The 26,137-nt window shown below is 46.4% G+C and overlaps 1 protein-coding gene across 5 annotated transcripts in view; it reads right to left on the bottom strand.

Moving 5' to 3' along the window:
- The window catches only part of WNT6 (Wnt family member 6), a 155,169-nt gene that overhangs the window by 46,928 nt on the left and 82,104 nt on the right, over positions 1-26,137 (bottom strand). Inside the window, exon 1 of one of the 5 annotated variants that reach the window (XM_068245988.1) lies at positions 26,047-26,116. The exons of 2 other annotated variants lie outside the window; for them this stretch is intronic. In XM_068245988.1, the coding sequence (XP_068102089.1) occupies positions 26,047-26,069 (23 nt within the window). In that variant the 5' untranslated portion in view covers positions 26,070-26,116. Of the gene's footprint in view, positions 1-100; positions 149-26,046; positions 26,117-26,137 lie in introns of those variants that run through there. 2 more of the 5 variants (XM_068245991.1, XM_068245992.1) reach the window with 2 other exon arrangements.

Raw genomic sequence — 26,137 nt, 5'->3', positions numbered from 1 at the left:
GTCCATGGAAAAGAGGCCTTAAACTTGCATGCAAGGTTGTAATTATTTGTATCTCACTGACCATCTCTATTGGAGATATTTGGGGGCCTCCAATGCTTACCTTAGGTGTCTTTTCCACGAACAGTTGATAGGCAGTGAAATGCCTCTCAAACCCTCACAACTGCTCACTGCTGCCTGATAACTGCTCACTGCTGCCTGGCAACTGCTCACCGCAGCCTGGCAACTGCTCACCGCTGCCTGGCAACTGCTCACCGCTGCCTGGCAACTGCTCACCGCTGCCTGGCAACTGCTCACCGCTGCCTGGCAACTGCTCACCGCTGCCTAGCAACTGCTTGCTGAGCACACAGTTCAACTGCCCGTGGAAAAGAGGCCTGTGTGCTCAACAAGCAGTTACCAGGCAGCAGCAAGCAGTTGTTAGTGTTTGAGAGGCATTTCACTGCCTATCAACTGTCTGTGGAAAAGAATATTTAGAAAGGCCATCTGGCCAGCTGTCATGCTGATCCTCGGACTTCAGTAGAGCCTGAGTCACTTACCTGGAACAAGCATGCAGCTAGTAGAGTCAAACCTGGAACTAGCATTCTGAGTATAGTCACACCTGGAACTAGAATGTAGACAATAGTCACACCTGGAACTAGAATGTAGACAATAGTCACACCTGGATCTACCATGCTGACGATAGTCACTCCTGGAGCTAGCATGCAGTTGATAGTCACACCTGGAACAAGCATGCAGCCAGTCACACCTGGAATAAGTATGAAGCCGATAGTCATACCTGCAACTAGCATGCAGCCAGTGGATTCACACCTGGAACAAACTTGCAGCCCGTGGAGGCACATTTGGAACAAACTGGCAGCCCGTGGAGAGACACCTGGAACTAGAATGCAGCCAATAGACAGATGAGATGATACTCTACCAAAGACTCTGCAGGGGCCCGGGGAGAACAGGTATGCTGTGGATGATCTGTAGGGCCCAGCAGGCAGCTCAAGGGCCATGTTGGGGAAATTGGCTGTTGGGGGCACCGGTTAAAGGGGACCCGAGGTGAGAGGGATATGGAGGCTGCCATATGTATTTTGGGTACTTATCCGTTAGCCGGGCGCATCCTCTAGGTGGCGACAAAACTCCACCAGAGTTACATCTTTCCCTACTATCCATGTCGGCCTGGAGGGGGAATAGTAATTAGCGCCACCTGCCGGATGCGCCCGGCTAACGGATAAGTACCGTATTTTGTTTTAAACAATACCAGTTGCCTGGCTGTCCTCCTTATCACGTGTCTCTAATACTTTTAGCCATAGACCCTGAACAAGCACGCAGCAGATCAGGTACTCTAAGGGCTCAAACCCACTAGAACGATTTTGTGAGCGTTTAGGGAGCGATTCAAACTGCTAGCAATTTCCCTAAACGCTCAGCTAATGTTAATGGATGGGCCAAATTTCACTGGAGCGATTGCGATTACCAAAACCACTAACGCAGGACATGCAGCATTTTTTGCGTTAGCGTTTCTGAAATGTAAAGTATATAGACGCTGGCATAATCGCTCGTCAAAACCTACATAGAGCAATTTTGCTGGCATTTTTATATTACTGCACACTGTAAAAAAGTTAAAATTAATTGAAAGGACCAATCGGAATTAAAAACGCAAATCGCTACACAATCGCTGGCAAAAAGCCGACACTTTTTAAAAACGCTACCAAAATCGACAGCAATCGCTCATGAAATCGCTTACAAACCGCTCTTTCCAGGCCTGACTCGGGTTTTATTGGATTAGCAGTATGCATGTTCCAGATTTTTTACTCAGACATTACTTATGCCCGAAGATCAACAAGGCTGCCAGGCAACTGTCATGGTTTACAAGGAAATAAATATGGCAGCCTCTATATCCCTCACCTCAGATTCCCTTTAATTTTGCCAGAGGGCATCATTGTTACTAGAACCGGCCCTGTATTTATCATACTCCTCCGTATAGTATACAATGCTACTTTATAAACAAAAGGCGCTTCTCATATTAGAGGCACTGAATAAGCACAGGGAAAACTAGCATTTTTTTTCCCAGGGACTTCAGCTATGGCAGCCTCCACATTTCTGCAGCTATGTAATAGAGGGCTATGAAGGCATTTACTTATGGGGCTGGAAACGGGTTAAATGTCTGGAGAGAAGGATTATGACAGGACGGCAGCGAGTGTCCTGCAGGCAGAGCGCGTTCTCCGGGGACCACCTGCGCGGCTGTAATCCCACCTGCAGGGGTGTATGCCGTCACCGCTCAATACATAATCTATTAGGGTGCAAAGATTAAGTGACAACATCTGTGTTATTGTCTGAGAGACAGCATCTGCAATAGGATAGCAGCAATCACCCAACTCCAATGTGTACTGTACTACACATTGGGCCTGATTCACAAAGCGGTGCTAACAGTTAGCACGCTGGTGAAAAGCCCTTTATCATGCCTAAACTCAGTTTAGGCATGATAAGTTTAGGTGTGATAAGTTTAGGTGTGATAGGTTTAGGCATGATAAGTTTAGGTGTGATAGGTTTAGGCATGATAAGTTTAGGTGTGATAAGTTTAGGCATGATAAGTTTAGGTGTGAGAAGTTTAGGCATGATAAGTTTAGGTGTGATAAGTTTAGGCATGATAAGTTTAGGTGTGATAAGTTTAGGCATGATAAGTTTAAGAACCAACTGGGTTCGCACCGCAGTGCACAGCTGATCAAAAGTTTTACGCTAGCAAAGTCTGGTGCACTTTGCATAGAGTTTAATGGCGCTGCTTTGCGTGCGAGACTTTGCAAGCGATCTAAACTTATCTAAACTTATCACACCTAAACTTATCACACCTAAACTTATCACACCTAAACTTATCACGCCTAAACTGGCTTTTCACCAGCGTGGTGCAATGGTTATCACGCCTAAAGTCTCTAACTGGGTTAGCACCGCTTTGTGAATCGAGCCCATAGCGTGCAAGAACTGAGATCTCTCACTTTATATTTACTATGGACACTATGGGCTCGATTCACAAAGCGGTGCTAACCCAGTTAGCATGCCTAAAAGACTTTAGGCATGATAACCATTGCACCATGCTGGTGAAAAGCCAGTTTAGGCGTGATAAGTTTAGGTGTGATAAGTTTAGGTGTGATAAGTTTAGGCATGCTAAGTTTAGATAAGTTTAGATCGCTTGCAAAGTCCCACACGCAAAGCAGCGCCATTAAACTTTATACAAAGTGCACCAGTCTTTGCTAGCGTAAAACTTTTGATCAGCTGTGCACTGCGGTGCTAACGCAGTTGGCGCTTAAACTTAGCATGCCTAAACTTATCACACCTAAACTTATCATGCCTAAACTTATCACACCTAAACTTATCACACCTAAACTTATCATGCCTAAACTGAGTTTAGGCATGCTAAAGGGCTTTTCACCAGCGTGCTAACTGTTAGCACCGCTTTGTGAATCAAGCCCTATGGCTGTGGCAGAATGCTTTGATACAGGACAATCAGTAAGGGCCAGAACCCACTGATGCAGTTGTGTCCACTTTTCAGTTACACATCATTACAGATGCAGAAAAGCAGACAGAAGCGGATACAACTGCGTTCGTGGGCTCAGGACCTTAAAGAGGAACTCAGGACTGAACTTTATCCCAATCAGTAGCGGATACCTCCTTTCCCACTTTTTTTTTCTCGAATAGATCATCAGCGATGACTGTATAACTAATATTGTGGTTAAAGGACAACCGAGGTAACATGTGACATGATGAGATAGACGTGTGTATGTACACACGTCTATCTGCCTGAAAGCGTTAAACATCAGGTATTCAAGTGACAGTTTCTGTCCGGGTCAGGACCGGGTCGGACTGAATCAGACTATAGCATAACCCTCACTGATAAGGTATTACAGCCATAAAACACTTTCCTGTCAGTAAATGAGAGCAGGAAAGAGATAAAAACCGTCAATAATTCATAGATTTGCGCTCTGACATACTTCAATGAAGGTGTCATTGAGCAGAGTGTAGTATGAGGGTTTGCCTACACAATCTGCTCATAGTATTCAATATCTGTTGACCCTCTGTGTACCAGGCTTTTAGTGCTGTCCCAGGTCAGAGCTGGTGTTTATAACTGAACTTGCTGCAATAAAACTTTATTCGTTATATCACAGAAGCGATGCTCCCATTGTGTATTAGGAAGGTCCTATGACCACTGTGCTGTATCCTGTACTGGAGCACTCTGGGAATTTCCTCTAGTTACACACACTGCAATGGTATGTTACTAATGGGACACCACTGCTCAGACCCTTATCTCTCCATCACATCTGATAGGAAGGAGCTCCGCCTTGTTGTGAAACTGCGCTAATTCCGGGAAAAGGGCGATACATTTGCTGCAGCTGTATTACGGCAGGAATGGACACAAATCGCAATCCTCACTCCAGAAACACATTGAGGTCTTTTTCCCACAGAAGGCTGAGCTGCGCACTTGTCGCTCAGGTCGGTCTCCCAACTGCTGACCATGAGTGCCGTTCTGATGCAGTTAAAATGCGGCAAAATGGCAGTGTCAGCATTTGAGATTGGCCTCAATTGACTAAGATCATGCTGGAGATAAGGAAAGAGAAAACTTGCCTCCACACAGTGAGAGAGTTATCTTATCTCTTCATTCCTTAAGTTACCTCCTCTGTAGTTAAGTTACCTCCTCTGTAATTAAGTTACCTCCTCTATAGTTATTTTCACACGCAGTTAATAAACAGCCTGTTAGAATTCTGGAGTTATTTTAAGGATTAAAGCGTTAACTTAAAGAGAACCCGAGGTGGCATTGTATTACGTTAGTGGGGCACAGAGGCTGGTTGGTCACACTAACACCAGCCTCTGTTGCCCCATCATGTGTCTCAAAGACCCCCCTGCTCGCCGCTATACCCCCGCAGTGCTGGCGACACGCAGCGTGTCGCCAGCACAATGTTTACTCTAGCGCTGTCTGTCAGCGCCGCTCCGCCGCCTCCTCCGCATCGCCGCTACCCGCCCTCGTCCCTTCCCTCCTGCTGATTGGAGGGAAGTGACGAGGGCGGGTAGCGGCGATGCCAGACAGCTCTAGAGTAAACATTGTGCTGAGTTAAAGAGGAGCTGTTACGTATAGGGTCTCAGAGAAAATAAACACATATATCAGTAGCTAAATATTGGCTGTACTTACATTACATATGCATTTCACTGTCCATGTTTGGATTTCACAGAATTTGTATATAGTATATGCAGAGATTGATGCTCCTGACAGCTCATGGCAGGTTCCATGTTGGTCTGTCTCCTATGAAGCAAAATGTGTTGTCATGTCCTGCCTGCTTCCTGATGATTCCACTCACAGAAAAGCTCATACTGAATAACACTACTGTGCAGTGAGTATTAATTAGCCATGTGGCTAGGAACAATAGCCGACTCCTGCAGTGTACTCTGCCTGGAGATTTATCAGTGCTGTGAGTTGGACTGAGTTACATGCTGTTGTAACTTGACCCTGTAACTTCTCACTAGCAGCCCAGGGGAGGGCCCCAGAATGCTTTGCTGTATGTTATGCGGCCTCTCGTCCTTTTAAGAGCTTGGGAATACAGAGCCTTGCTGTCAGCACACATCAAAAGTAAGAGAGATTTTTAACTTCAGTATTGCCTTTTTGGCTTGCTTCTAAACTGTTTAACACAGGAGAATAGAGGTTTAAATTAGCTTTTGCAGCCTGACAGTTACTCTTTAAGTTTAGTTTTGCCTGAGGTAAAATGTTTCCTGAAAACGACATGCTTCATCACCATGGTGATAAATCTAGAAACGTTATTAACCACTTGAGGACCGTGGGCTTGAGGACCGGCCACTTTTTTTCCATTCAGACCACTGCAGCTTTCACGTTTTTTTGATCGCTCATACAACCTACCACCTAAATGAATTTTGGCTCCTTTTCTTGTCACTAATAAAGCTTTCTTTTGGTGCTATTTGATTGCTCCTGTGATTTTTTTTTTTTTACAGAAATAACTCTGTAAATGGACAATTGTGTGTAAAAAAATCAAAAGATTGTCATTTACAGAGGTATTTCTCCCACCCAGCATGGGTATGCGTAAAAATACACCCCAAAACACATTATACTACTTCTCCCGAGTACGGCGATACCACATGATTGGCACTTTTTTGCAGCCTAACTGCGCTAAGGGGCCCAAAGTCCAATGAGTACCTTTAGGATTTCACAGGTCATTTTTGTTTCAAGACTACTCCTCACGGTTTAGGGCCCCTAAAATGCCAGGGCAGTATAGGAACCCCACTAATGACCCCATTTTAGAAAGAAGACACCCCAAGGTATTCCGTTAGGAGTATGGTGAGTTCATAGAAGTTTTTATTTCTTTGTCACAAGCTAGTGGAAATTGATTTTAATTGTTTTTTTTTCACAAAGTGTCATTTTCCGCTAACTTGTGACAAAAAATAAAATCTTCTATGAACTCACCATACTCCTAACGGAATACGTTTGGGTGTCTTCTTTCTAGAATGGGGTCATTTGTGGGGTTCCTATACTGCCCTGCCATTTTAGGGGCCCTAAACCGTGAGGAGTAGTCTTGAAACCAAATGTCGCAAAATGACCTGTGAAATCCTAAAGGTACTCATTGGACTTTGGGCCCCTTAGCGTACTTGGGGTGTAAAAAAGTGCCACATATGTGGTACCGCCGTACTCAGGAGAAGTAGTATAATGTGTTTTGGGTTGTATTTTTACACATACCCATGCTGGGTGGGAGAAATATCTCTGTTTGATTTTTTTTACACACAATTGTCCATTTACAGAGAGATTTCTCCCACCCAGCATGGGTATGTGTAAAAATACACCCCAAAACACATTATACTACTTCTCCTGAGTACGGCGATACCACATGTGTGACACTTTTTTGCAGCCTAGGTGCGCTAAGGGGCCCAATGTCCTAATCACAGGTCATTTTGAGGCATTTGTTTTCTAGACTACTCCTCATGGTTTAGGGCCCCTAAAATGCCAGGGCAGTATAGGAACCCCACAAGTGACCCCATTTTAGAAAGAAGATTTTATTTTTTGTCACAAGTTAGTGAAAAATGACACTTTGTGAAAAAAAAAAAAATCAATTTCCGCTAACTTTTGACAAAAAATAAAATCTTCTATGAACTCGTCATACACCTAACAGAATACATTGGGGTGTCTTTTTTCTAAAATGTGGTCAGTTTGTGGGGTTCCTATACCGCCCTGGCATTTTACGGGCCCAAAACTGTGAGTAGTCTGGAAACCAAATGTCTAAAAATGACTGTTCAGGGGTATAAGCATCTGCAAATTTTGATGACAGGTGGTCTATGAGGGGGCGAATTTTGTGGAACCGGTAATATGCAGGGTGGCCTTTTAGATGACAGGTTGTATTGGGCCTGATCTGATGGATAGGAGTGCTAGGGGGGTGACAGGAGGTGATTGATGGGTGTCTCAGGGGGTGGTTAGAGGGGAAAATAGATGCAATCAATGCACTGGGGAGGTGATCGGAAGGGGGTCTGAGGGGGATCTGAGGGTTTGGCCGAGTGATCAGGAGCCCACACGGGGCAAATTAGGGCCTGATCTGATGGGTAGGTGTGCTAGGGGGTGACAGGAGGTGATTGATGGGTGTCTCAAGGTGTGATTAGAGAAGGGAATAGATGCAAGCAATGCACTGGCGAGGTGATCAGGGCTGGGGCTTGAGGGCATTCTGAGGGTGTGGGCGGGTGATTGAGTGCCCTAGGGGCAGATAGGGGTCTAATCTGATAGGTTGCAGTGACAGGGGGTGATTGATGGGTAATTAGTGGGTGTTTAGGGGAGAGAACAGATATAAACACTGCGCTTGGGTGGTGATCTGACGTCGGATCTGTGGGCGAACTATTGGTGTGGGTGGGCGATCAGATTGCCCGCAAGGGGCAGGTTAGGGGCTGATTGATGGGTGGCAGTGACAGGGGATGATTGATGGGTGGCAGTGCCAGGGGGTGATTGATGGGTGGCAGTGACAGGGGGTGATTGATGGGTGATTGACAGGTGATTGACAGGTGATCAGTGGGTTATTACAGGGAAGAACAGATGTAACTAATGCACTGGCGAATTGATAAGGGGGGGTCTGAGGGCAATCTGAGCATGTAGGCGGGTGATTGGGTGCCCGCAAGGGGCAGATTAGGGTCTGATCTGATGGGTAACAGTGACAGGTGGTGATAGGGGGTGATTGATGGGTAATTAGTAGGTGTTTAGGGTAGATAACAGATGTAAACACTGCACTTGGGAGGTGATCTGACGTCGGATCTGCGGGCGATCTATTGGTGTGGGTGGGTGATCAGATTGCCCGCAAGGGGCAGGTTAGGGGCTGATTGATGGGTGGCAGTGACAGGGGGTGATTGATGGGTGGCAGTGACAGGGGGCGATTGATGGGTGATTGACAGGTGATCAGTGGGTTATTACAGGGAAGCACAGATGTAAATATTACACTGGCGAATTGATAAGGGGGGTCTGAGGGCAATCTAAGCGTGTAGGCGGGTGATTGGGTGCCCGCAAGGGGCAGATTAGGGTCTGATCTGATGGGTAACAGTGACAGGTGGTGATAGGGGGTGATTGATGGGTAATTAGTGGGTCTTTAGAGGAGAGAATAGATGTAAACACTGCGTTTTGGTGGTGATCTGATGTCGGATCTGCGGGCGATCTATTGGTGTGGGTGGGTGATCAGATTGCCCGCAAGGGGCAGGTTAGGGGCTGATTGATAGGTGGCAGTGACAGGGGGTGATTGATGGGTGATTGACAGGTGATCAGGGGGGATAGTTGCATACAGTACACAGGGGGGGGGGGGGGTCTGGGGAGAATCTGAGGGGTGGGGGGGTGATCAGGAGGGGGCAGGGGGGGGGATAAAAAAAAATAGCGTTTACAGATAGTGACAGGGAGTGATTGATGGGTGATTAGGGGGGTGATTGGGTGCAAACAGGGGTCTGGGGGGTGGGCAGGGGGGGGGGGGGGTCTGAGGGGTGCTGTGGGCAATCTGGGGCAGGGGGGGGAGAAATCAGTGTGCTTAGGTGCGACATAGGGTGGCTGCAGCGTGCCCTGGTGGTCCCTCGGACACTGGGACCACCAGGGCAGGAGGCAGTCTGTATAATACACTTTGTAAACATTACAAAGTGTATTATACACTTTGTATGCGGCGATCGTCGGGTTAACATCCCGCCGGCGCTTCCGTATGGTGCCGGGTATGCAGAGGCAGGCGCCGGCGGAGGATCGCGTCACGGATGACGCGATCGCTTCGCCCATGCCCTTACAAGGACCGCCGCCTCTGTGGGTGAGCTGGTCCTTGCGGGCTCCACTTCCCGGCCGCCCCTGTGCGTTAGGCGGTCGGGAAGTGGTTAAAGACAGGAGATAAGCTTAGTGAATTGAGGCCATTACCCGGCAGCAGAAAACCGTGACGTCATTCGCGTTTTATGTTCACAATTTTCAGCACGTTTTTTACAATGCACGACATCCGCTTTTTCCTGCAGGATGCACACATTTGCAATTACAGCATATGCCACCGCAAACAAATAGTCGCAGAATGATTGCAGCAAAATGTTAGTGGAAAACGCGATTCCAAAAGACGAGGAAGACCCGAAGATCGCAGGGGAAACAGCCCTGCAGGTGTGTTCCCTCCCTTACAATTATCTGAATTCGGGTGCTCCCTGCAGAATTGCAAATACAAACTGTGATGATCGCTGCTGCAGCAGCTGTTGCTGGAAGTAGTAGTGCTGCAGCTCAGGCAGTTCTGATCTATTTCCATGCAAACTGCATAGCTTTGTCTGTCTTTCCCTGCTGTCAGCTTGTGACTGATTATCATTCACCTGTGTGGGAATCTGCATGTCTGCTCCCATTGGATGACCTCAGTATAAAGATCTGCTTCCTGCAGGGTTTCCTTGGGTTTTCATAGCTTCAGCCTAAGCCTGTCTTGCTGTCGCTTTAGCCCCCGATCGTGTTTCTTGTTAAAGATACTTTGCTGGTCTTTGCATCATATATTGGTTCATTGCCAATATATATGCATACCAGCACGTTTATTATTTTCCTTGTATTCAAGGTTACGTTGATACAATCAGTGTCGCTGATATATACGTACACGAACTGTTTATTTCCTGTGTTCAGTTAGTCAGTTTTCCAGCACGTTTTGGTAGTTTGCGCGTACCGTGAGCACCCGTGCTGAGCTAGTTATCCTGTTCCTGGTCCTGTTTGTGGATTGCGTTCATCTCTGCGAAGAGATAGCGAATCCTTCTGAATCCAGTTCTGTTACTGTTTGTGGATTGCGTTCATCTCTGCGAAGAGATAGCGAATCCTTCTGAGTCCTGTTCCCTGTATTACTCCAGTCCTAGTCAGCGTTCCTGCTTATGTCATATATCGGTTCATTGCCGATATATACATATGTTAGTCAGACGTTACAAATAGTTTCATTGATAGCTGTAATTGTAATACGCTAGGAAAACATACTTATTGTATATTTATCTGTGTTACGTTCATCTATCTCGATCCTGCTATTTTCTGACTATCCTGTCCTGTCTTTGTGAGGCACGCCATCGCTGCAACGCATTGGCTGCCTCATTCCAGTCTGTCTGGTTTTGGACGCTTGCTGTCGCTAAGTAGCCGCTAGCTAGCAAGCGTTCATTCTGTCTACCTGTCCTGATCTCCTCAGTTCTGGTTTATGCGCTCAGCGCTACTTTGCGCTGAGACGTTATAACGAAAGCATTGTTTGTGGCTGTCAGATCTGCACCGGCTCTGTGCGCCACAATCTCCTATTGGAGTCAGTCCTCCCCTCCACTATACTAGGGATAGCCTGTTTCGTTGTGCTAGTGTGTGTACCTCCTCCACGTCAGCTCATGCGTTGCGTGCTGACTGTGGAGAATACACCACCAAGCCTTACACAAACGTTATATTTCAATGGTATAGTATTGGGCCTGTGCTTTATTTTTCATATGTTATGTGATTTTTCAGCACTCTTATATCACCTGTAGTAGCAGTGTTAGGGAGTCTTGCCCAAAGACACTACTGGATGGGTGCTGGCTTAATGAACAGGAAGAGCCAAGCTTTGAACCCAGGTCACCTGTGTCAGAGGCAGAGCCCTTAACCTCCCTGGCAGTACACAGTTTATGAGGCTGCGTCGCGGGAGGGATTTTTAAAATAAAAGTTGTTTTAAACTTTGTAGCTAGCACTAGGCTAGCTACCTGTGTCCCCCAAGTCCCCCGGCACCTCTCTGCTCCCCCCGATCGCTGCCGGCAACACTCACCCGTCCGTGATCCCGCCAGAGCTGCAGCTTCCCAATTAGCTTCAGTCGTCGCTATGGTGACGATCGGACATGACGTCATGCGCAGTCCTGATCCTCCCCATAGCGAAGCCTGGAGCTGATCGGGAGGCTGCGCCATCGCGGCATCCCTGTGGGGGGGTGTATTGCGGCGGGGATCGGGGGGAGAGCGGAGGCACTTGGGGGGGGGGGGGCACAGGAAGTGCTAGATGAAGAAAATTGAACACCTTTTATGAAAAAAAATCCTCCCGGGGCCATGCGATCCCCTGCGGCGGCTAGCCCGACATTGTGTCAGGCTTACCGCCAGGGAGGTTAAAGAGAACCCTTAACCCAAGTATTAAACTTCATCCCAATCAGTAGCTGATGCCCCCTTTCCCATGAGAAATCTTTTCCTTTTCACAAGCGGATCATCAGGGGGCTCTGTATGGTTGATATTGTGGTGAAACTCCTCCCACAGTGTGAGGTCAGGACCATGGTTCTGACATCACACTGTAGGAGCCTTGTTGCATTGTGGGAAATAACAGCTGTTTACAGCTGTTACCAACTGCTAAAAAAAAGCAAGCAGCATCTCCTTCCACTGACATCACCTGCCAGCAGTAAAAATGTTACCATGTGGTAAATGCCAGAATGTAAATCAGGGAGAGGAAAGATTTTACAACGTGCAAACACTGACTAAATCATTTATACACAATTATTGTAAAAATGAAGCACTTTTTTTTATTACATTATTTTCACTGGAGTTCCTCTTTAACCAGTACACTATCCAGCCACTGCACTGGGTACAGGCATACAATCATGCAAAGGACATTTAGCGGCATGCGGTGATAACGACCGGCATGGCAGATGGGATCTTTAACATCCCCTCCTGTGTCAGAGGCGGAGCCCTTAGGGCTCATTTCCACTTGTGCCACATGCGTCTTCCTGGTGTGTGGATACACAGACGAATCCCATCAGCCATGCCATGCACGGCTATGGGATTCGCAGCCTCCCGCACCGAAATGGATGAAAATGTCGGCCGAATCGCTAGCGCAAGCAATTCGGCCGGCGGCACCATTGTACCCTGCAAGGAAACTCTGTGGATTCGGCGCAGAAACCATACCAGTGGAAGCGGGTCTTTAACCATTACACTATCCAGCCACTGCCACAGTAAAGCATGCTGGCCGGACAGGCGAGTTTGATTGCGCTAATACTTTGCAGGGTTACTTGGGGCGTGCATGTTAGTTTGCTGCTCAGTCAATTTTTGAATTGGGTGAGCCGAATGATGACTCACCCTGCTGCTGGGGAAATTCTGAGAGGCATTAATTACTATTCCCCCTCTATGGCCTCGATTCATCAAGCATTACCGCATGCATTATCGCCCAAGTGGTAAATTACCGCATGGTATGTTGTTGATAGTGGATTCATAACATTTTACGCATATTTTATGCATGTTTTACCGCATGCGGTAATAGTGCGGTAATGAAAACGTTGTTTGCGTCGGTAAACTGAATGAAGTGAATTCATGAAAAAAAAAAGGGGGGAGGAAGGAAGCGATAAATAACATGTTGTTATCGCCAACAAAGACCTGGCGAGTTTGCTCTACACAGCAGCATTTTAGGTGACAAATGGAGCCCTTTCAACTTAATGTTATGGAATTTTGAAGGATACAGAGGAGGAAAGGTGGTTGTAATATCACCCAGGCTTTTAGAAATCGCACAGAGTTAGATAATTTATAAGAATAATGATAAAAAAAAATATATATATATATATATATATATATATATATATATATATATATATATATATTATAGAAAATATAATAATTTATAATAAATAAGTCACGTGTGTCTAAAACTGCCCACTTCTACCCAGCATGCACCTTGTCATTAGGAAGTCAGCGGCAAACTACCGCACTCAGCAACTTATACCGACAGCTTTCCGCACCACACCGCACACTTACTGCACAATTACTGCACACTTACCGCACACTTACGGACTGCTATCGCAATCAACTCGCACACTGAATTTTTTTTAATGAATTCACTGCAAAAACCCTCATTTACCGTTCCCGCCCTACCACACTCACTTTTATGAATCGAGGCCTAAGTTGTAGCAACTTGGAGGGAGAAGTAATTTGGGGTCTGGAAATCGCTTGAACCCTGAATTACGCATACACAGGCTGCATGCTATCAGAGGCTTAACAATAGACCCTGCAAGGGATGCAGCCGCTGGAGGGCCCAGAAGCCACAGGGGGCCCTGTCCTGAGAGACTGACAACTAAGAGCACGGAGAGAAAAGCTTTCTGCTCTCTGCACAATTGTTCTAATGACTGCATCTGCTCAGCCGCTGATAACGAATCATACAAAGATTTGTAGACAGTCCCTATACAGTGTGCAGGGGGGTCCAGTGATTTCTAGTTATGCCCCTGCATACTATAGCATTGTGGCTATAGCGGTGCCTAATTCAGGTGGAACGTGGTGAACGCAGGGGCTCTGGGGCACTTTTGGGAACTAAAGCCAGAAAATAGGTGTGCCACGCGCCTGAATGTGGGTGTGGTCATGGGTGAAGCCAAATTTACATTAAATTAACAGCGGTCTAAGTAGGCCTTCCCAGCCTGCCGCCAGGTTATCTGGCAGTTCCCCCATAGCATTCCCTGACCTTCTAGGGGACCCCCTCCCATGCTCCCATGGGCCTCCTATTCAAGCACCACAACTCCCAGCATGCCCCATAGAAGAACCACAGCTCCCTGCATGCGCCCATAAAGGCATCACAGCGCCCAGCATGGCACCACAGCACCCAGTATGTCCACATAGAGGCACCACAGCACCCAGCATGCCCACATAGAGGAACCACAGTTCCCTGCATGCCCCCATAAAGGTATCACAGTACCCAGCATGGCACCACAGCACCCAGTATGTCCACATAGAGGCACCACAGCACCCAGCATACCACCTATTGATGCACCACAGCTCCCAGCATGCCCCTCATTGAGGCACCACAGCTGACCCTGCCTGGGGGACATCCGGGGCACCCCAGAATAGATACAGGGCACATGCCACTGATTTTTGGGGCTAGCACCGCACCTGTGATATAATGAATTGTATGTGTAGTACCGATAGTTAATAGAAAACTAGTAGCAAAGAAAAGAGTCTCATATTTTTATTTTCAGTTATATAGCTTACATCATCATTCTGTCATATTTGCAGTTTACAAATTAAACTCTGTATTTAAATGATTAAACAGAGCAGAGCTAATGACCCTATCAGCTTACTGGCAGTAAAACCTTAAACTAACACAGTGAGAGACGGGTAGAGATAACTGCTTCAGAAAACAGTACTGTAGCCAACCCATTTGGATCAGAGAGCTCAGAGAAACTCTTTTGTATAGATAACAACTGAAGTTTCTTAACTCTTCCTGTACTGGAAACAATATGAGACTTATACCTGTGCTACTAACGTTCTATTCCTTATCTGTACTACACATACAAATCATTATATCATTAGTTTATTTTCACTTCAGATTCCCTGTATTGCGTCGTAAAACGGCTTGGGTGAAAGCCTCAGCAGTATATAAATGTGTAGAAAGCCATGCTGACTTAGAATTGGCATTCGGGGTAGAGAAATCAGTGGGGGGGTTCTCTCCTGCGGTGAGGTCCCGCTGGTCAGCGAGGGGTTTAAGTGAACCTCCAGACTAAAAATCTACTCAGCAGCACTGAAAAGGCTTGGTGTTTCTTTAAAGCTGCTTTCTCACCAAGACGTTGCGTTTAGGGGACGTTATAGGTCGCATAACGTGCCCCTAACGCAACGCCTGGTGGTGTTGGAGCAGGACGCTACCAAGAGCCGCGTTACAAGCAGCTCTTGGTGCGCCTGCTCTGTCAGAGGCGCTGCGGAGACCACGTGGAGAAGAGCTCTCCGCATCACGTGGTCCCGCCAGCCAATCAGCGGCCGCTCCAAGAAGTAAACACTGCAAGTGCAGTGAATGTCAAGTAGCCATGTGCCTGGCTACGTAGCGGCCTCTCCCCGCCTCCTCTCCGCCCCTGAAATTAAACAAAAAAACCCATACTGAGCATGTGCAAACAGTCTAACGCGGCTTAAGCCGCTAGAACGCACAGTATGCTGCACTTCAAACAAACGTGCAGCGTTACTGTGTAACGCAACGTGGGCACTGTGAACAGCCCATTGATTTTTCATTACTGTGAGTTGGGCTGCGTTACAGGCTGCTCTAACGTGCGCCTGTAACGTCCCACTGTAAAAGCAGCCTAACAGTTTCATAGCATCAGAACTTTGTTTTTCTTACCCAGGCCTCATTTTTAGCTGCACAGAAGAAAGCTGCCTGGGCTTTTTCCCCCTGATGCTGTGCAAAGCATGATGGGATTTCTGATGTTGCTGTTCTCCTTCTGCAGTTTTGGTACAATTTTTTTTTTTTCATTCTGAATTTGACATTTGAAGCTTAGCGCACGCAGCTGGGAGGGGTGATCAGGACACAGGATAGTTGGAACAGTGTCTCCTGCTCCATGTCACCTCCTTTCAACCAAAAAGATGGCTGCCCCCATGACAAAGATGGCTGCCCCCATGAATCACAAACATTTGCCTGCTCTTTTAAAACAGGGTGGGCAAGAAATTATATTACCGATCTATTCTAATTAACATAACTAATGTAACTTAATGACAGTATGTTTAAGGCTGAAGTTCCCCTTTAATGTAAGCAGGTTGGCGGAGAAACGCGGGGTGAGCGGCTCATGCCCGGAGATAAACGGATCCCAGCATATTAAAAACAATTTACTTTCCGGCACTGGTTCCCCTTCCTCTGAACCCATCCTTTGTTCCGGGCACCGGCGTAATAAGCAGCTGCGGGGTAACCCTTCCACTGCCGAGTGCGGCACAGGGAACCAGCGTCACACTCTGTGGCCTCACACCAGACGGTCGGTAACGCGGGAGAACGCTTGGGTCCGGCGCACGTCACAGTCAGGCTGTGATTCACTCTCATTGGCTTTTAATCCCTCCAAAATTACAGAATTAGAGTTGGGTAAAGTCGGGGGGCTTAGGTGATCTATTAGGAAAAGTCAAAGCAAACAGCCCAGCAAAGCGCAAAATCACTGTATTAAGACAGTTTTTAACGGGAAAATTGATAAAATTCTGTGCAGTTAAAGTGGACCTGAACTCTTGCACAGGACACAAGGAAAACAGAGAGTTAGGGCTCGTTCCCACTGTTGCGACGCGATTTCGGCCGCATTCCGACGCTTGTAAAAACGCATGCGGATGCGTTTCCACATGCGTTTTTACCCGCGATTTCGCATGCGATTTCGCATGGCAGGGTGCCATGCGAAATTAACCATGACACTGCCAGGGCTAAATAAAATTGAAAAAGGTGCGAAATCGCACGCGAAATCGCGGGTAACAACGCATGTAACAAACGCATGCGTTTTTACTATTAAATACATTAGCGGCGATTCGCACGGATTCCCGACGCAGGCGAAATCGTTGGCTCTTTTGTGCGTTTTTTTCACGCTGAAAAAAACGCACCTCAACAACGCTACAGTGGAAACAGGCCCATCCACTTGTATTACATGTGCGGATCTGCATGCGTTGGACGCATGCAGATTCGCGATAGTGGAAACGAGCCCTCATGCACCCTGTGTGTATTTAGAGAAAAGAGCCTGTGTAAGGGCCCTTTCACACGAGCAGCTGACAATCTGTGAAGTCACTGCCTGTCAGCTGCTCTCCTGCACGTTTGGGCGCTTATTAGCCAGGGCTGTGGAGTCGGAGTCGTGGAGTCGGGGCAATTTTGGGTGCCTGGAGTCGGGGAAAAAATGCACCGACTCCGACTCCTAATGAATTTAAACTGTAATTAAAATAGAAAATATGATAAAAATGTTCTATTTCTCAGATAATAGTCATCATAAATAATTTATACATACAGTAATAGTTGTGTTTAGTCCACAAAAATGAAATAAACCAATCAAAATTAGTTACTTGTGCTGCTTCAATAAAGCAGTCCCCGTATTTTTAAAGTCAGATATACACATCTGATTGTGACTGTATATATGATATGTACACAGGAATCTCTTATATATACTAAATAACATCTATGCTATAAGAATAAAGCCTGATGTGTAGCTGTGTCACTAATAGAGATGGTCAATGAGATGGAAATAATTCTGCGTTGATGCTGATTTATGCAAATGTATGCACTCTCTTTGCTCATGAAATCAAATAATTTGATGTGTTGTTAAAATTTGGTTTGGTGGCTACAAATTAAAGGGTACCTGAGAAGGATGAAAAGAAAAGTTTTATACATACCTGGGGCTTCTTCCAGCCCCCTTCAGGCTAATCAGTCCCTCACTGTCCACCTCCCCCACCTGGATCTTCTGCTATGAGTCCTGGTAATTCAGCCAGACAGCGCAGTCCGACCGCATGCTGCTTCCACAGCCAGGAGCGTTCTGCACCTGCGCAATAGGGCTGCACAGGTGTAGTACGCTCCCGGCGGCGGAGTGTGTGCATGCGCACTACGCCAGACTGGCTCAAGTACCGGGACTCATAGCAGAAGATCCAGGTGGCGGAGGAGGACAGCGAGGGATTGATTAGCCTGAAGGGGGCTGGAGGAAGCCCCAGGTATATATAAAACTTTAATTTCATCTGTCTCAGGTTTACTTTGTTACACAGTAGTGCTATACTCTACATATGCACTCCCCACAGAGCTGCAGGGAATCCACTGAGAATGTTGTGCACATTGAACACAGAGGTGTTGTCTATCACCCATAAACCTTTTTCAGATTGTGCATAAAGAATGTGTAATAGAGGAAGAATCTCCTCATTCCCCTGCAGAGTACCTGCACATCACTCTTACATGTACCCACACTTACATTGCCTAGGGCCTGATAGATGTTCTTTGTTCCGGTCTGTACCTTTACAAGTACTCTTACCAAGGACTAGATTTAGTCTATGACTGAGGGCTTGTTTCCACTGTTGCGACGCGATTTCGGCCGCATTCCGACGCTTGTAAAAACGCATGCGGATGCGTTTCCGCATGCGTTTTTACCCGCGATTTCGCATGGCAGGGTGCCATGCGAAATTAACCATGACACTGCCAGGGCTAAATAAAATTGAAAAAGGTGCGAAATCGCACGCGAAATCGTAGGTAAAAACGCATGTAACAAACGCATGCGTTTTTACTATTAAATACATTCGCGGCGATTCGCACTGATTCCCGACGCAGGCGAATTCGTTGGCTCTTTTGTGCGTTTTTTTACCGCTGAAAAAAACGCACCTCAACAACGCTACAGTGGAAACAGGCCCATCCACTTGCATTACATGTGCGGATCTGCATGCGTTGGACGCATGCAGATTCGCGATAGTGGGAACGAGCCCTAAAGGGAATAAATCTGGCAGTGTCCATATCCTTCTCACTTCAGTTGTCTTTTAAAATTCCTAAGTGTTGGCAGTTAAGAGACGAATTTCATGTTACATACTTTCAATCAACAAGATTATAATATGCAAATTAGAGGAGTTGGAGTCGAGGAGTCTGAGTCGGTGGATTTTTGTACTGACTCCACAGCCCTGTTATTAGCGCTCGGTACCGGCGCTGTACAGGCGGAACCCCCACGGAGTGAGACTGAGCGCTGCTGTGCTAAGACTTGCCATTTTGCATTCCTCCCAGTAACACCAACACATGTCAACGCTTGATAGGCATGGTGTTACAACCGCTGCAATTCGGCTGCACCCGAATAGCACTGGCGGGCAGCAGACGGGAGGCTGAACTGCTCGGCAAGCGCACAGTTCAGCCACCCTTTTGAAAGAGGCGAAACTCCCCCTCATCTTTAATCACAAGCGTAGTTTGATACAGAATCGGGTTACATGTCATCAACTATATCGTCACAATTGCCCACTTTGACACAAGGTGATCATGAGGCCTTAGATTAGAAGATCTAAATTTTGAGAATAATGAGATGTATTCTGGGGAGGGGGCTGTTGTATGTGGGGATGCACCCCTTTCTGCTCTGGGCCCTAGGTATGTTGGAATTAATAAGCAATTCTATAATCGATCACAACGATTTCCATCCCATTTCATGCAATGTGGGCCTACACTGTTTTGTGAGAGCTGTGGAGAGGGATCTTGCCAGTTTGGAAGTGGAGGATGAGGGGATGTCAAATCTGGGGAAGGAGGAATGTGAAGCCTTGGATTTTATTTCTAGACGACATGATTGGACAATCAAACCCTCCGACAAGGGGGGTAATGTCGTCATTATGTCTACTGATAATTACAGGGCCATGTGCCTGGACATCTTGGGCCAGGGGGGGTGCTATGTGAGCGTCACGGCATCAAGGGTTGACCGCTGTCAACCTAAACTTTTTTCTATTATAGATAATACACTAAGGAGAAATATAATTGATGAGACTGTTGCACAATATCTTAAGGAGGGAGACCCTATGCTGCCCACTTTTTACGCTCTTCCAAAAGGACACAAACAACTGATGAATCCACCGACCGGTTGTATTGGGAAGGGGCTTTTTGACAGAGCGTGTAAGTATATACGAAGCTCTGTGTATACACCCCCTGGGTATCACTGGGGCATGATGGGACTTGTAGTTCTCTACAGCAGGGAGGCATTGGACTGTTTATTATGTCACCTCTCCATCGTCTCCTGAGACTTTCAGCGCAGGATGGTTCCCCTCTTCCATGCCCTCCCCTCTCTCCTCCCCGGGCACCTCCTGCCACCCTCTGCCCGGATCTTGTTGTATCGCTGAGGCTCCTGTGATCTGATGAATTCCTGTGTTTAGTGATTCAGCGGTGTATGAAATGACTCAGCCCTGCAGTGAGTAATGGTGGCTGCGGATCTGTGTGCCCGTGCAGCCGCATGTTCCCACTCAATTACCAAGCCTGCCACTGGGCAACGTGCCCACTACAGAATAACAAGACGCATCTGTTTTCCTGTAAGACCAGCAGCGGCGCTCAGCTTGATCCGCCGCCCTGCTGTTAACCCCACTAAACAAGCGGCGCTGTCCAAATACGTTTATCCATGTTTTGGATTGCGTATTTCACCTGACGGTGTATTCACATGGATGGGAACAGCAGTGGGCTCGCTGCCTGTTTCCTTGCACTGCTGTTTTTGCAGTTGCCGATAGGAGGAGTTCAGGACTAGCGGTTTAAAGGACCTCTGTCGCGAAAATCTTAAAATGTAATATATATATAAACACATACAAATAAGAAGTATGTTTCTTCCAGAGTACAATGAGCCATAAATTACTGTTCTCCTATGCTGCTGTCACTTACAGTTAGTAGAAATCTGACATTACTGACAGATTTTGGACTAGCCCATCTTCTCATAGGGGATTCTCAGGGTTTTCTTTTTTGGCAGTTGCTCCGTCCAACTGCCATTGAGCATGGAGGCTGGCCAGCAATTTTGTATAGATCTTTTTAATTTTGATAGTACTTTTTCAACAACATTTTGGTACTAGTCCATCTGGGACTAGACTAGTCCATTTCTCAGTTTTGAAAACAAAGAAAACCCTAGAATCCCCCATGAGGACATGGACTAGTCCAGTGATCTGCAAACTTGGCTCTCCAGCTGTTAAGGAACTACAAGTCCCACAATGCATTTGCCTTTATGAATCATGACTGTGGCTGTCAGACTCCTGCAATGCATTGTGGGACTTGTAGTTCCTTAACAGCAGGAGAGCCAAGTCTGCAGATCATTGGACTAGTCATGGGGGGATTCTCTGGGTTTTCTTTGTTTTCATAAGAATTTCTTGAATGACAGTTTAACTGCCAAAATAGTTAGATACCAGTCAGCCTCCCTACTCCCCTTGTACACTATTTTGGAAGTTATACTTAGCTTTTGCAAAGAAAGAAACCCAGAGAACCTCCCTTCCCTATGAGGAGATGGACTAGTCCAAAACTGGTGGGTTCTGTCAGATTTTAACTGCTTACTTTTTTGGCTGTAGTAGTCCTTTAAAAGAAAAAAGTGATGGTAGCCTCCTCATTCTTTCCTCTCTAGGCTTCCTTTAACAGTAATCTTTTACCCTTCTGAATAAGAGAGATATAAAATGTTACCCGTCAGTGAGGAACAGCTGCCCTAAAGGGAGGAGAGATTTATGAATCGGATTGTAAATTAAGTGAAGGCATTGCATCAGCTACATATGCAGAATGTGAGCTATGGAAAGTGGGCGTGGCTTGCAGGGGGGTTTCCAGCATCAGGTGATGCGCATAGACTGCAGTGATTGCAGCATTCAGCCAACATTCACTACAGCTTACCCTAAACAGAGGTCACCGGCTGAGATGAAAAATCAACTGTAGCAAGCAACTTGCCTATAGATCTTATCTAAAGTTTAGCTGGTTTGCATCTCCTGTGGCCCGGCATCTACCTCCGTTTCCCCGGTATACCTCCTGTTGTCCTGGTTGGCGCAGTCAGAGCCCTCTGACCCTGACATACTGTGCTGTGCATGAGCCTTGTGTCTTGGGCACCTTGTGATCACACTCATCAGGGGCCCAGAGTGCTGTATGTGTGCATTATTAGCACAGATCTGAGTCTCATATTGTTTCAAGTACAGGAAATCTTCAGTTTTTATCTATGCAAAAGAGCTTCTTCGAGCTTTGTGACTTTGTAAGTCGTGAACAGCACTGTCTTTTGAAGCTCTTATCTCAACTGTCTCTCATTGTTTCTTCTTTGTTTATGGTTTTTCTGCAGAGAAAAGTTCAGAGTCAATAGCCTGCTCTGTGAAATCATTTAAAATGTTGAGTGTATTGTGGAAACTGCAATTATTAGAGAATGATGCAATGTATTAAAAAAAGCTATATACCCATATATACTCGTATATAAGCTGACCCGCATATAAGGCGAAGTACCCATTTTTCCTTCAGAAACCAGGAGAAAATGATTGACTTGCATATAAGCCCCCTACCTGGGTATAGCCCCCGCCACAGTAGCCAGATGTGCCCCAAGGATGATACAGCTATGTCTCAAGACGCTACCAGATGGCGTCATAGATATAAGAGACAGCGACACGTTGCTTGCACGCTCCGATCCACAGGCCAGGGGACACTGGTAGTCTTGAGCAGCCATGTTGCAGTGGATGGGGTGCAAGGACACAGCAGGGAGCCAGCTGGCAAGAGCAGGATCACTAGTGCACAATCCTTAAAGTGATTTTTAACACCCAGGGCAGCTCTATAGCAAATTAAAAATGCATTCTAAAAATGTGGTTTATTATTTAAAAAAAACTTTAATTTTACCTTTTTCATTTTTTTACATCTAAGAGTTAAATTAGCCACTTTGTCAGTCCGCAAAGGACCTGCGGTCCCTGAGCAGGAGATGGTGGAAGACAGATAAGAAATCACCTCTTTAGACTTAATTGACCACAAACAAACCCCCATTGTACTTCAAACAGAAAACATCAGTTAGGCCTGGAACACACCAAAGGAGTTTTTCTGAGCGTTTTGAGTTTTTAAATCTGCTGCTAATGTTATCCTATGTGTCTGTGCACACTGGAGCAATGAGGTTTTGTAAAAAACCCCATAGCATTAAGGTCCGTACACACGCCGGACTTTAGGCAATGACGGGTCCGTCGTTGCCTCCCGCTGGGTGGGCGTGCCAGCGACAGTCCGGCGTGTGTACGCTCTGTCGTCAGACTGATACGGCTGTTTCTGAGCGATCCGCCCGGCGGATCGCTCAGAAACAGCCGTATCAGTCTGACGACAGAGCGTACACACGCCGGACTGTCGCTGGCACGCCCACCCAGCGGGAGGCAACGACGGACCCGTCGTTGCCTAAAGTCCGGCGTGTGTACGGACCTTTACATTGGGAAGAGCTTTTAGAGGTTTCAAAAGCTCTTCCCAATGTAATGCTATGGGTTTTTTTACAAAACCTCATTGCTCCAGTGGGCACAGACACATAGGATAACATTAGCAGCAGATTTAAAAACTCAAAACGCTCAGAAAAACTCCTTTGGTGTGTTCCAGGCCTTACAGTTGAAGAATTTCACACCTAGCCTGGATAATAGCAGAGGTAAAATAGCAGGGGAGTGAGCTTCTGAACAATGGCAGCCCTTGCAGCTATTTGAAGCCAAGAGCTGCTTGGATCCCTTTAACTTCTCTGCCAGTAACAAAACCTGCTCCACCATCTGTTCTGCTCCACTGACTCGCATATGAGCCGAGGGGGTAACTTTTCAGCACATTTTTTGTGCTGAAAAATTAGGCTTATATGCGAGTATATACAGTATATGAAAATAAAAATATGACACTATTTTCTTTGCTACTAATGTTCTATTAATTATCCGTATTACACAACCAATTCATTATATCATGAGGATTTTTTTCGCTTCAGTGTCACTTTAAACTGTAATATCGCCCACTTGAGTCATAAGGAAACATGGATATATGAATACCTTGCTCATCAGTTGTTCTTTCGGTTATAACTGCCAGAAACTGATATATAACTGACAGCAACTTATATATTTCAGTTCTGACAAAATCTTGTCAGAACTAGAAGGGATCATTGTTAGAAGAAAATGGTGAGCTTCTGAGAGGAACTGATGGCGAGGAAAGTACACAATATTCATTTACAGGTGCATCATGTGTTAATTATAAATAATTTTACTCGGTTCACTTTAAAGTGAAATCAATGGCATCAATGCCCCCTTGCCTGACCGCTGGGCTGCCGGCTCAGTGCCCCCTTGCCTGACCGCTGGGCTGCCGGCTCGGTCCTAGCTTCGCTTAGACAACTTTCTGTGCTATTCAAGTCAAATCAAATCAAAAATAGCTTTATTGGCATGACCCAGATACAGTACATACAGGCATTGCCAAAGCAAGAGGAATAGGGGACCTGAATGGGTGAGACCACATGACTAGTAGACATTGCACACCAGGGCCCTCTCCGCTCACTGCGCTTCCAGCTGGAAACTCGGGCTGCAAAGTGAATACTGCTGGTGGGTATTATGGGGTAAATGACATGCTGTATGATTTTGCATATGCTCAGTAGCATTTTTATCCTATTTTGATGGGTAGGCTGAAATGATGGAACACTGATTCCAGAGGCTTCCCTGACCCTCCTAGACCCCCTCCTATGCAGGCCCGTGACCCTCGTCATCTATGCAGCCTTGTTACCTCTGTGTATGAGCGCAGCCGCATTGTGCAGGTGCCAGTGGGTTCGTGACTGTGCATTAGCATGGAGCCGCTCATACACAGAGAGAAAGCGCAAGTGGCTCGGGGCTACTGCCCAGGCCTGTGCAGTGCAGCCATCCTTGTACACAGTATGGAGAGCAGTCGCAAGCAATATTCAACATTAAAGCTGAATATTGTAAAGAGGGTCCCAGGGTTAAGACCAGTGCCGGATTTGTACTCTTTACCGCCCAAGGCCACTGTCACCAGCCGCCCCCCTTCAGTATAGGTAGAAAGATGACCCCTTCCCTCCAGTATAGGTAGCCAGATGAGCCCCCCAGTATAGGTAGCCAGATGACCCCTCCCCCCATTCCCTCTAGTATAGGTAGCCAGATGACTCCCTTAACCCCTCCTTTTCCCACCACCCTTTCAGTATAGGTAGCCAGATCGCCTTCACACCGCAGCAGCCATCAGTGTCACTCATTTCTCCGCTCGTCTCCAGTACAGAAGCTTCCTCTTCCTTTCCGTCTCCAATGCTGCCCAAGTCCATAGCTGCTGGCCACAATGCAAAGTGCACACCGGTGGCTGGCAGCAGAGTACCACAGTCAGGCGCTCGTCTGATCTCCTTGCATTGCAGCATTTGCAAGTTTGCACCATTTTAGCCTGCTGATTTGGTGCCCTTGCTCCTGTGGTGCCCTAGGCCATGGCCTAGGTTACCTTGTCCTAAATCCGGCCTTGGTTAAGACATACCCCTGCCACACCTCTAACCACGCCCAGCCACACCCCTCATCATGCATACCACTGAAAATTCATAAGCAAAAAGTGTCATTTTAGAATTAAAACCATACCGGTCCTTTCTATCATCACTAGTTTTTCTTCATATTAATGTGTGGAATTAAAGTGGACCTGAACTCTTGCACAGGACAGAAGGAAAGCATAGAGAAATGCAGCCTATATGTTTTAAGAGAGTTTAGCCTGTCTAATTCTTCCTCATCTGTGACTAATCACCACTGTAATTTGATCTCTCAGCTGCATCAGCTAAGGAATAGCCCCTGCCACGACAGAACAGCTAATTTGTAAACACAGGATGTTAACAATATGTCTATGCTTCAATGAAAGCAGGAAGTAGACACAATGCAGATTTATTTCAGGATTTGTATCAGCTGCAACAAAGTAATGTTTTTCTTTAAAGGTTATTATGCTGTTGCATATCTTTTATATCAGAGAGGAAGTTCTGAGTTCAGGTTCACTTTAAAGAATACCTTAGCACTAATTTAAATTTTAAAATAATGCCTTGTGTGTGCGTGGGGAGTTGCGCACAGGCTTACACGTTGCCTGGCGTCTTCCTCGGTTTGCACGCTATGCCTCCTGTTCTTTATTTCCTAGTTAGTGCCATTTGACCCTGACGTACTGAGCTGTGCATGCGCTGTGCATGCGCAGTATGTCCTATTGAGCTGTGGTCATACAGGGAAACAAATATATAAATTTAAAAGAAGGGAATACCGTTTGGAGCCAATTAAAAGCATTTTCAGTAGAAAAATACATATATTTCTATAGATCTGTACATCTGTCCTGAAAGAGGGACAAATGAGAAAGAAGAGGAACAATGAGGAAGAAAGAGGGACAGAGGGGGATTTGGTTCCCAAATGAAAGAGAGACAGCTGGGAGTTGTGGTGTCACTTTGAAGGAACCATTCCTCCACCCTCTAATATACTGTACACAAGACCTACCTCAGAACAATTATTTTCCCCATGCCAGTTACAGGTCTTCTCAGTGTCCCAGCATGCTTCAGGCCTAATAGGATAGCAAGGTGATAGGCTA

The sequence above is a fragment of the Hyperolius riggenbachi genome, chromosome 7 (genome assembly GCF_040937935.1).
Source record: "Hyperolius riggenbachi isolate aHypRig1 chromosome 7, aHypRig1.pri, whole genome shotgun sequence".
In the NCBI taxonomy this organism is placed as follows: Eukaryota; Metazoa; Chordata; class Amphibia; order Anura; family Hyperoliidae; genus Hyperolius; species Hyperolius riggenbachi.
Note: the sequence above shows the minus strand (reverse complement) of the source record. Positions and strands in the feature narration are given on the sequence as shown.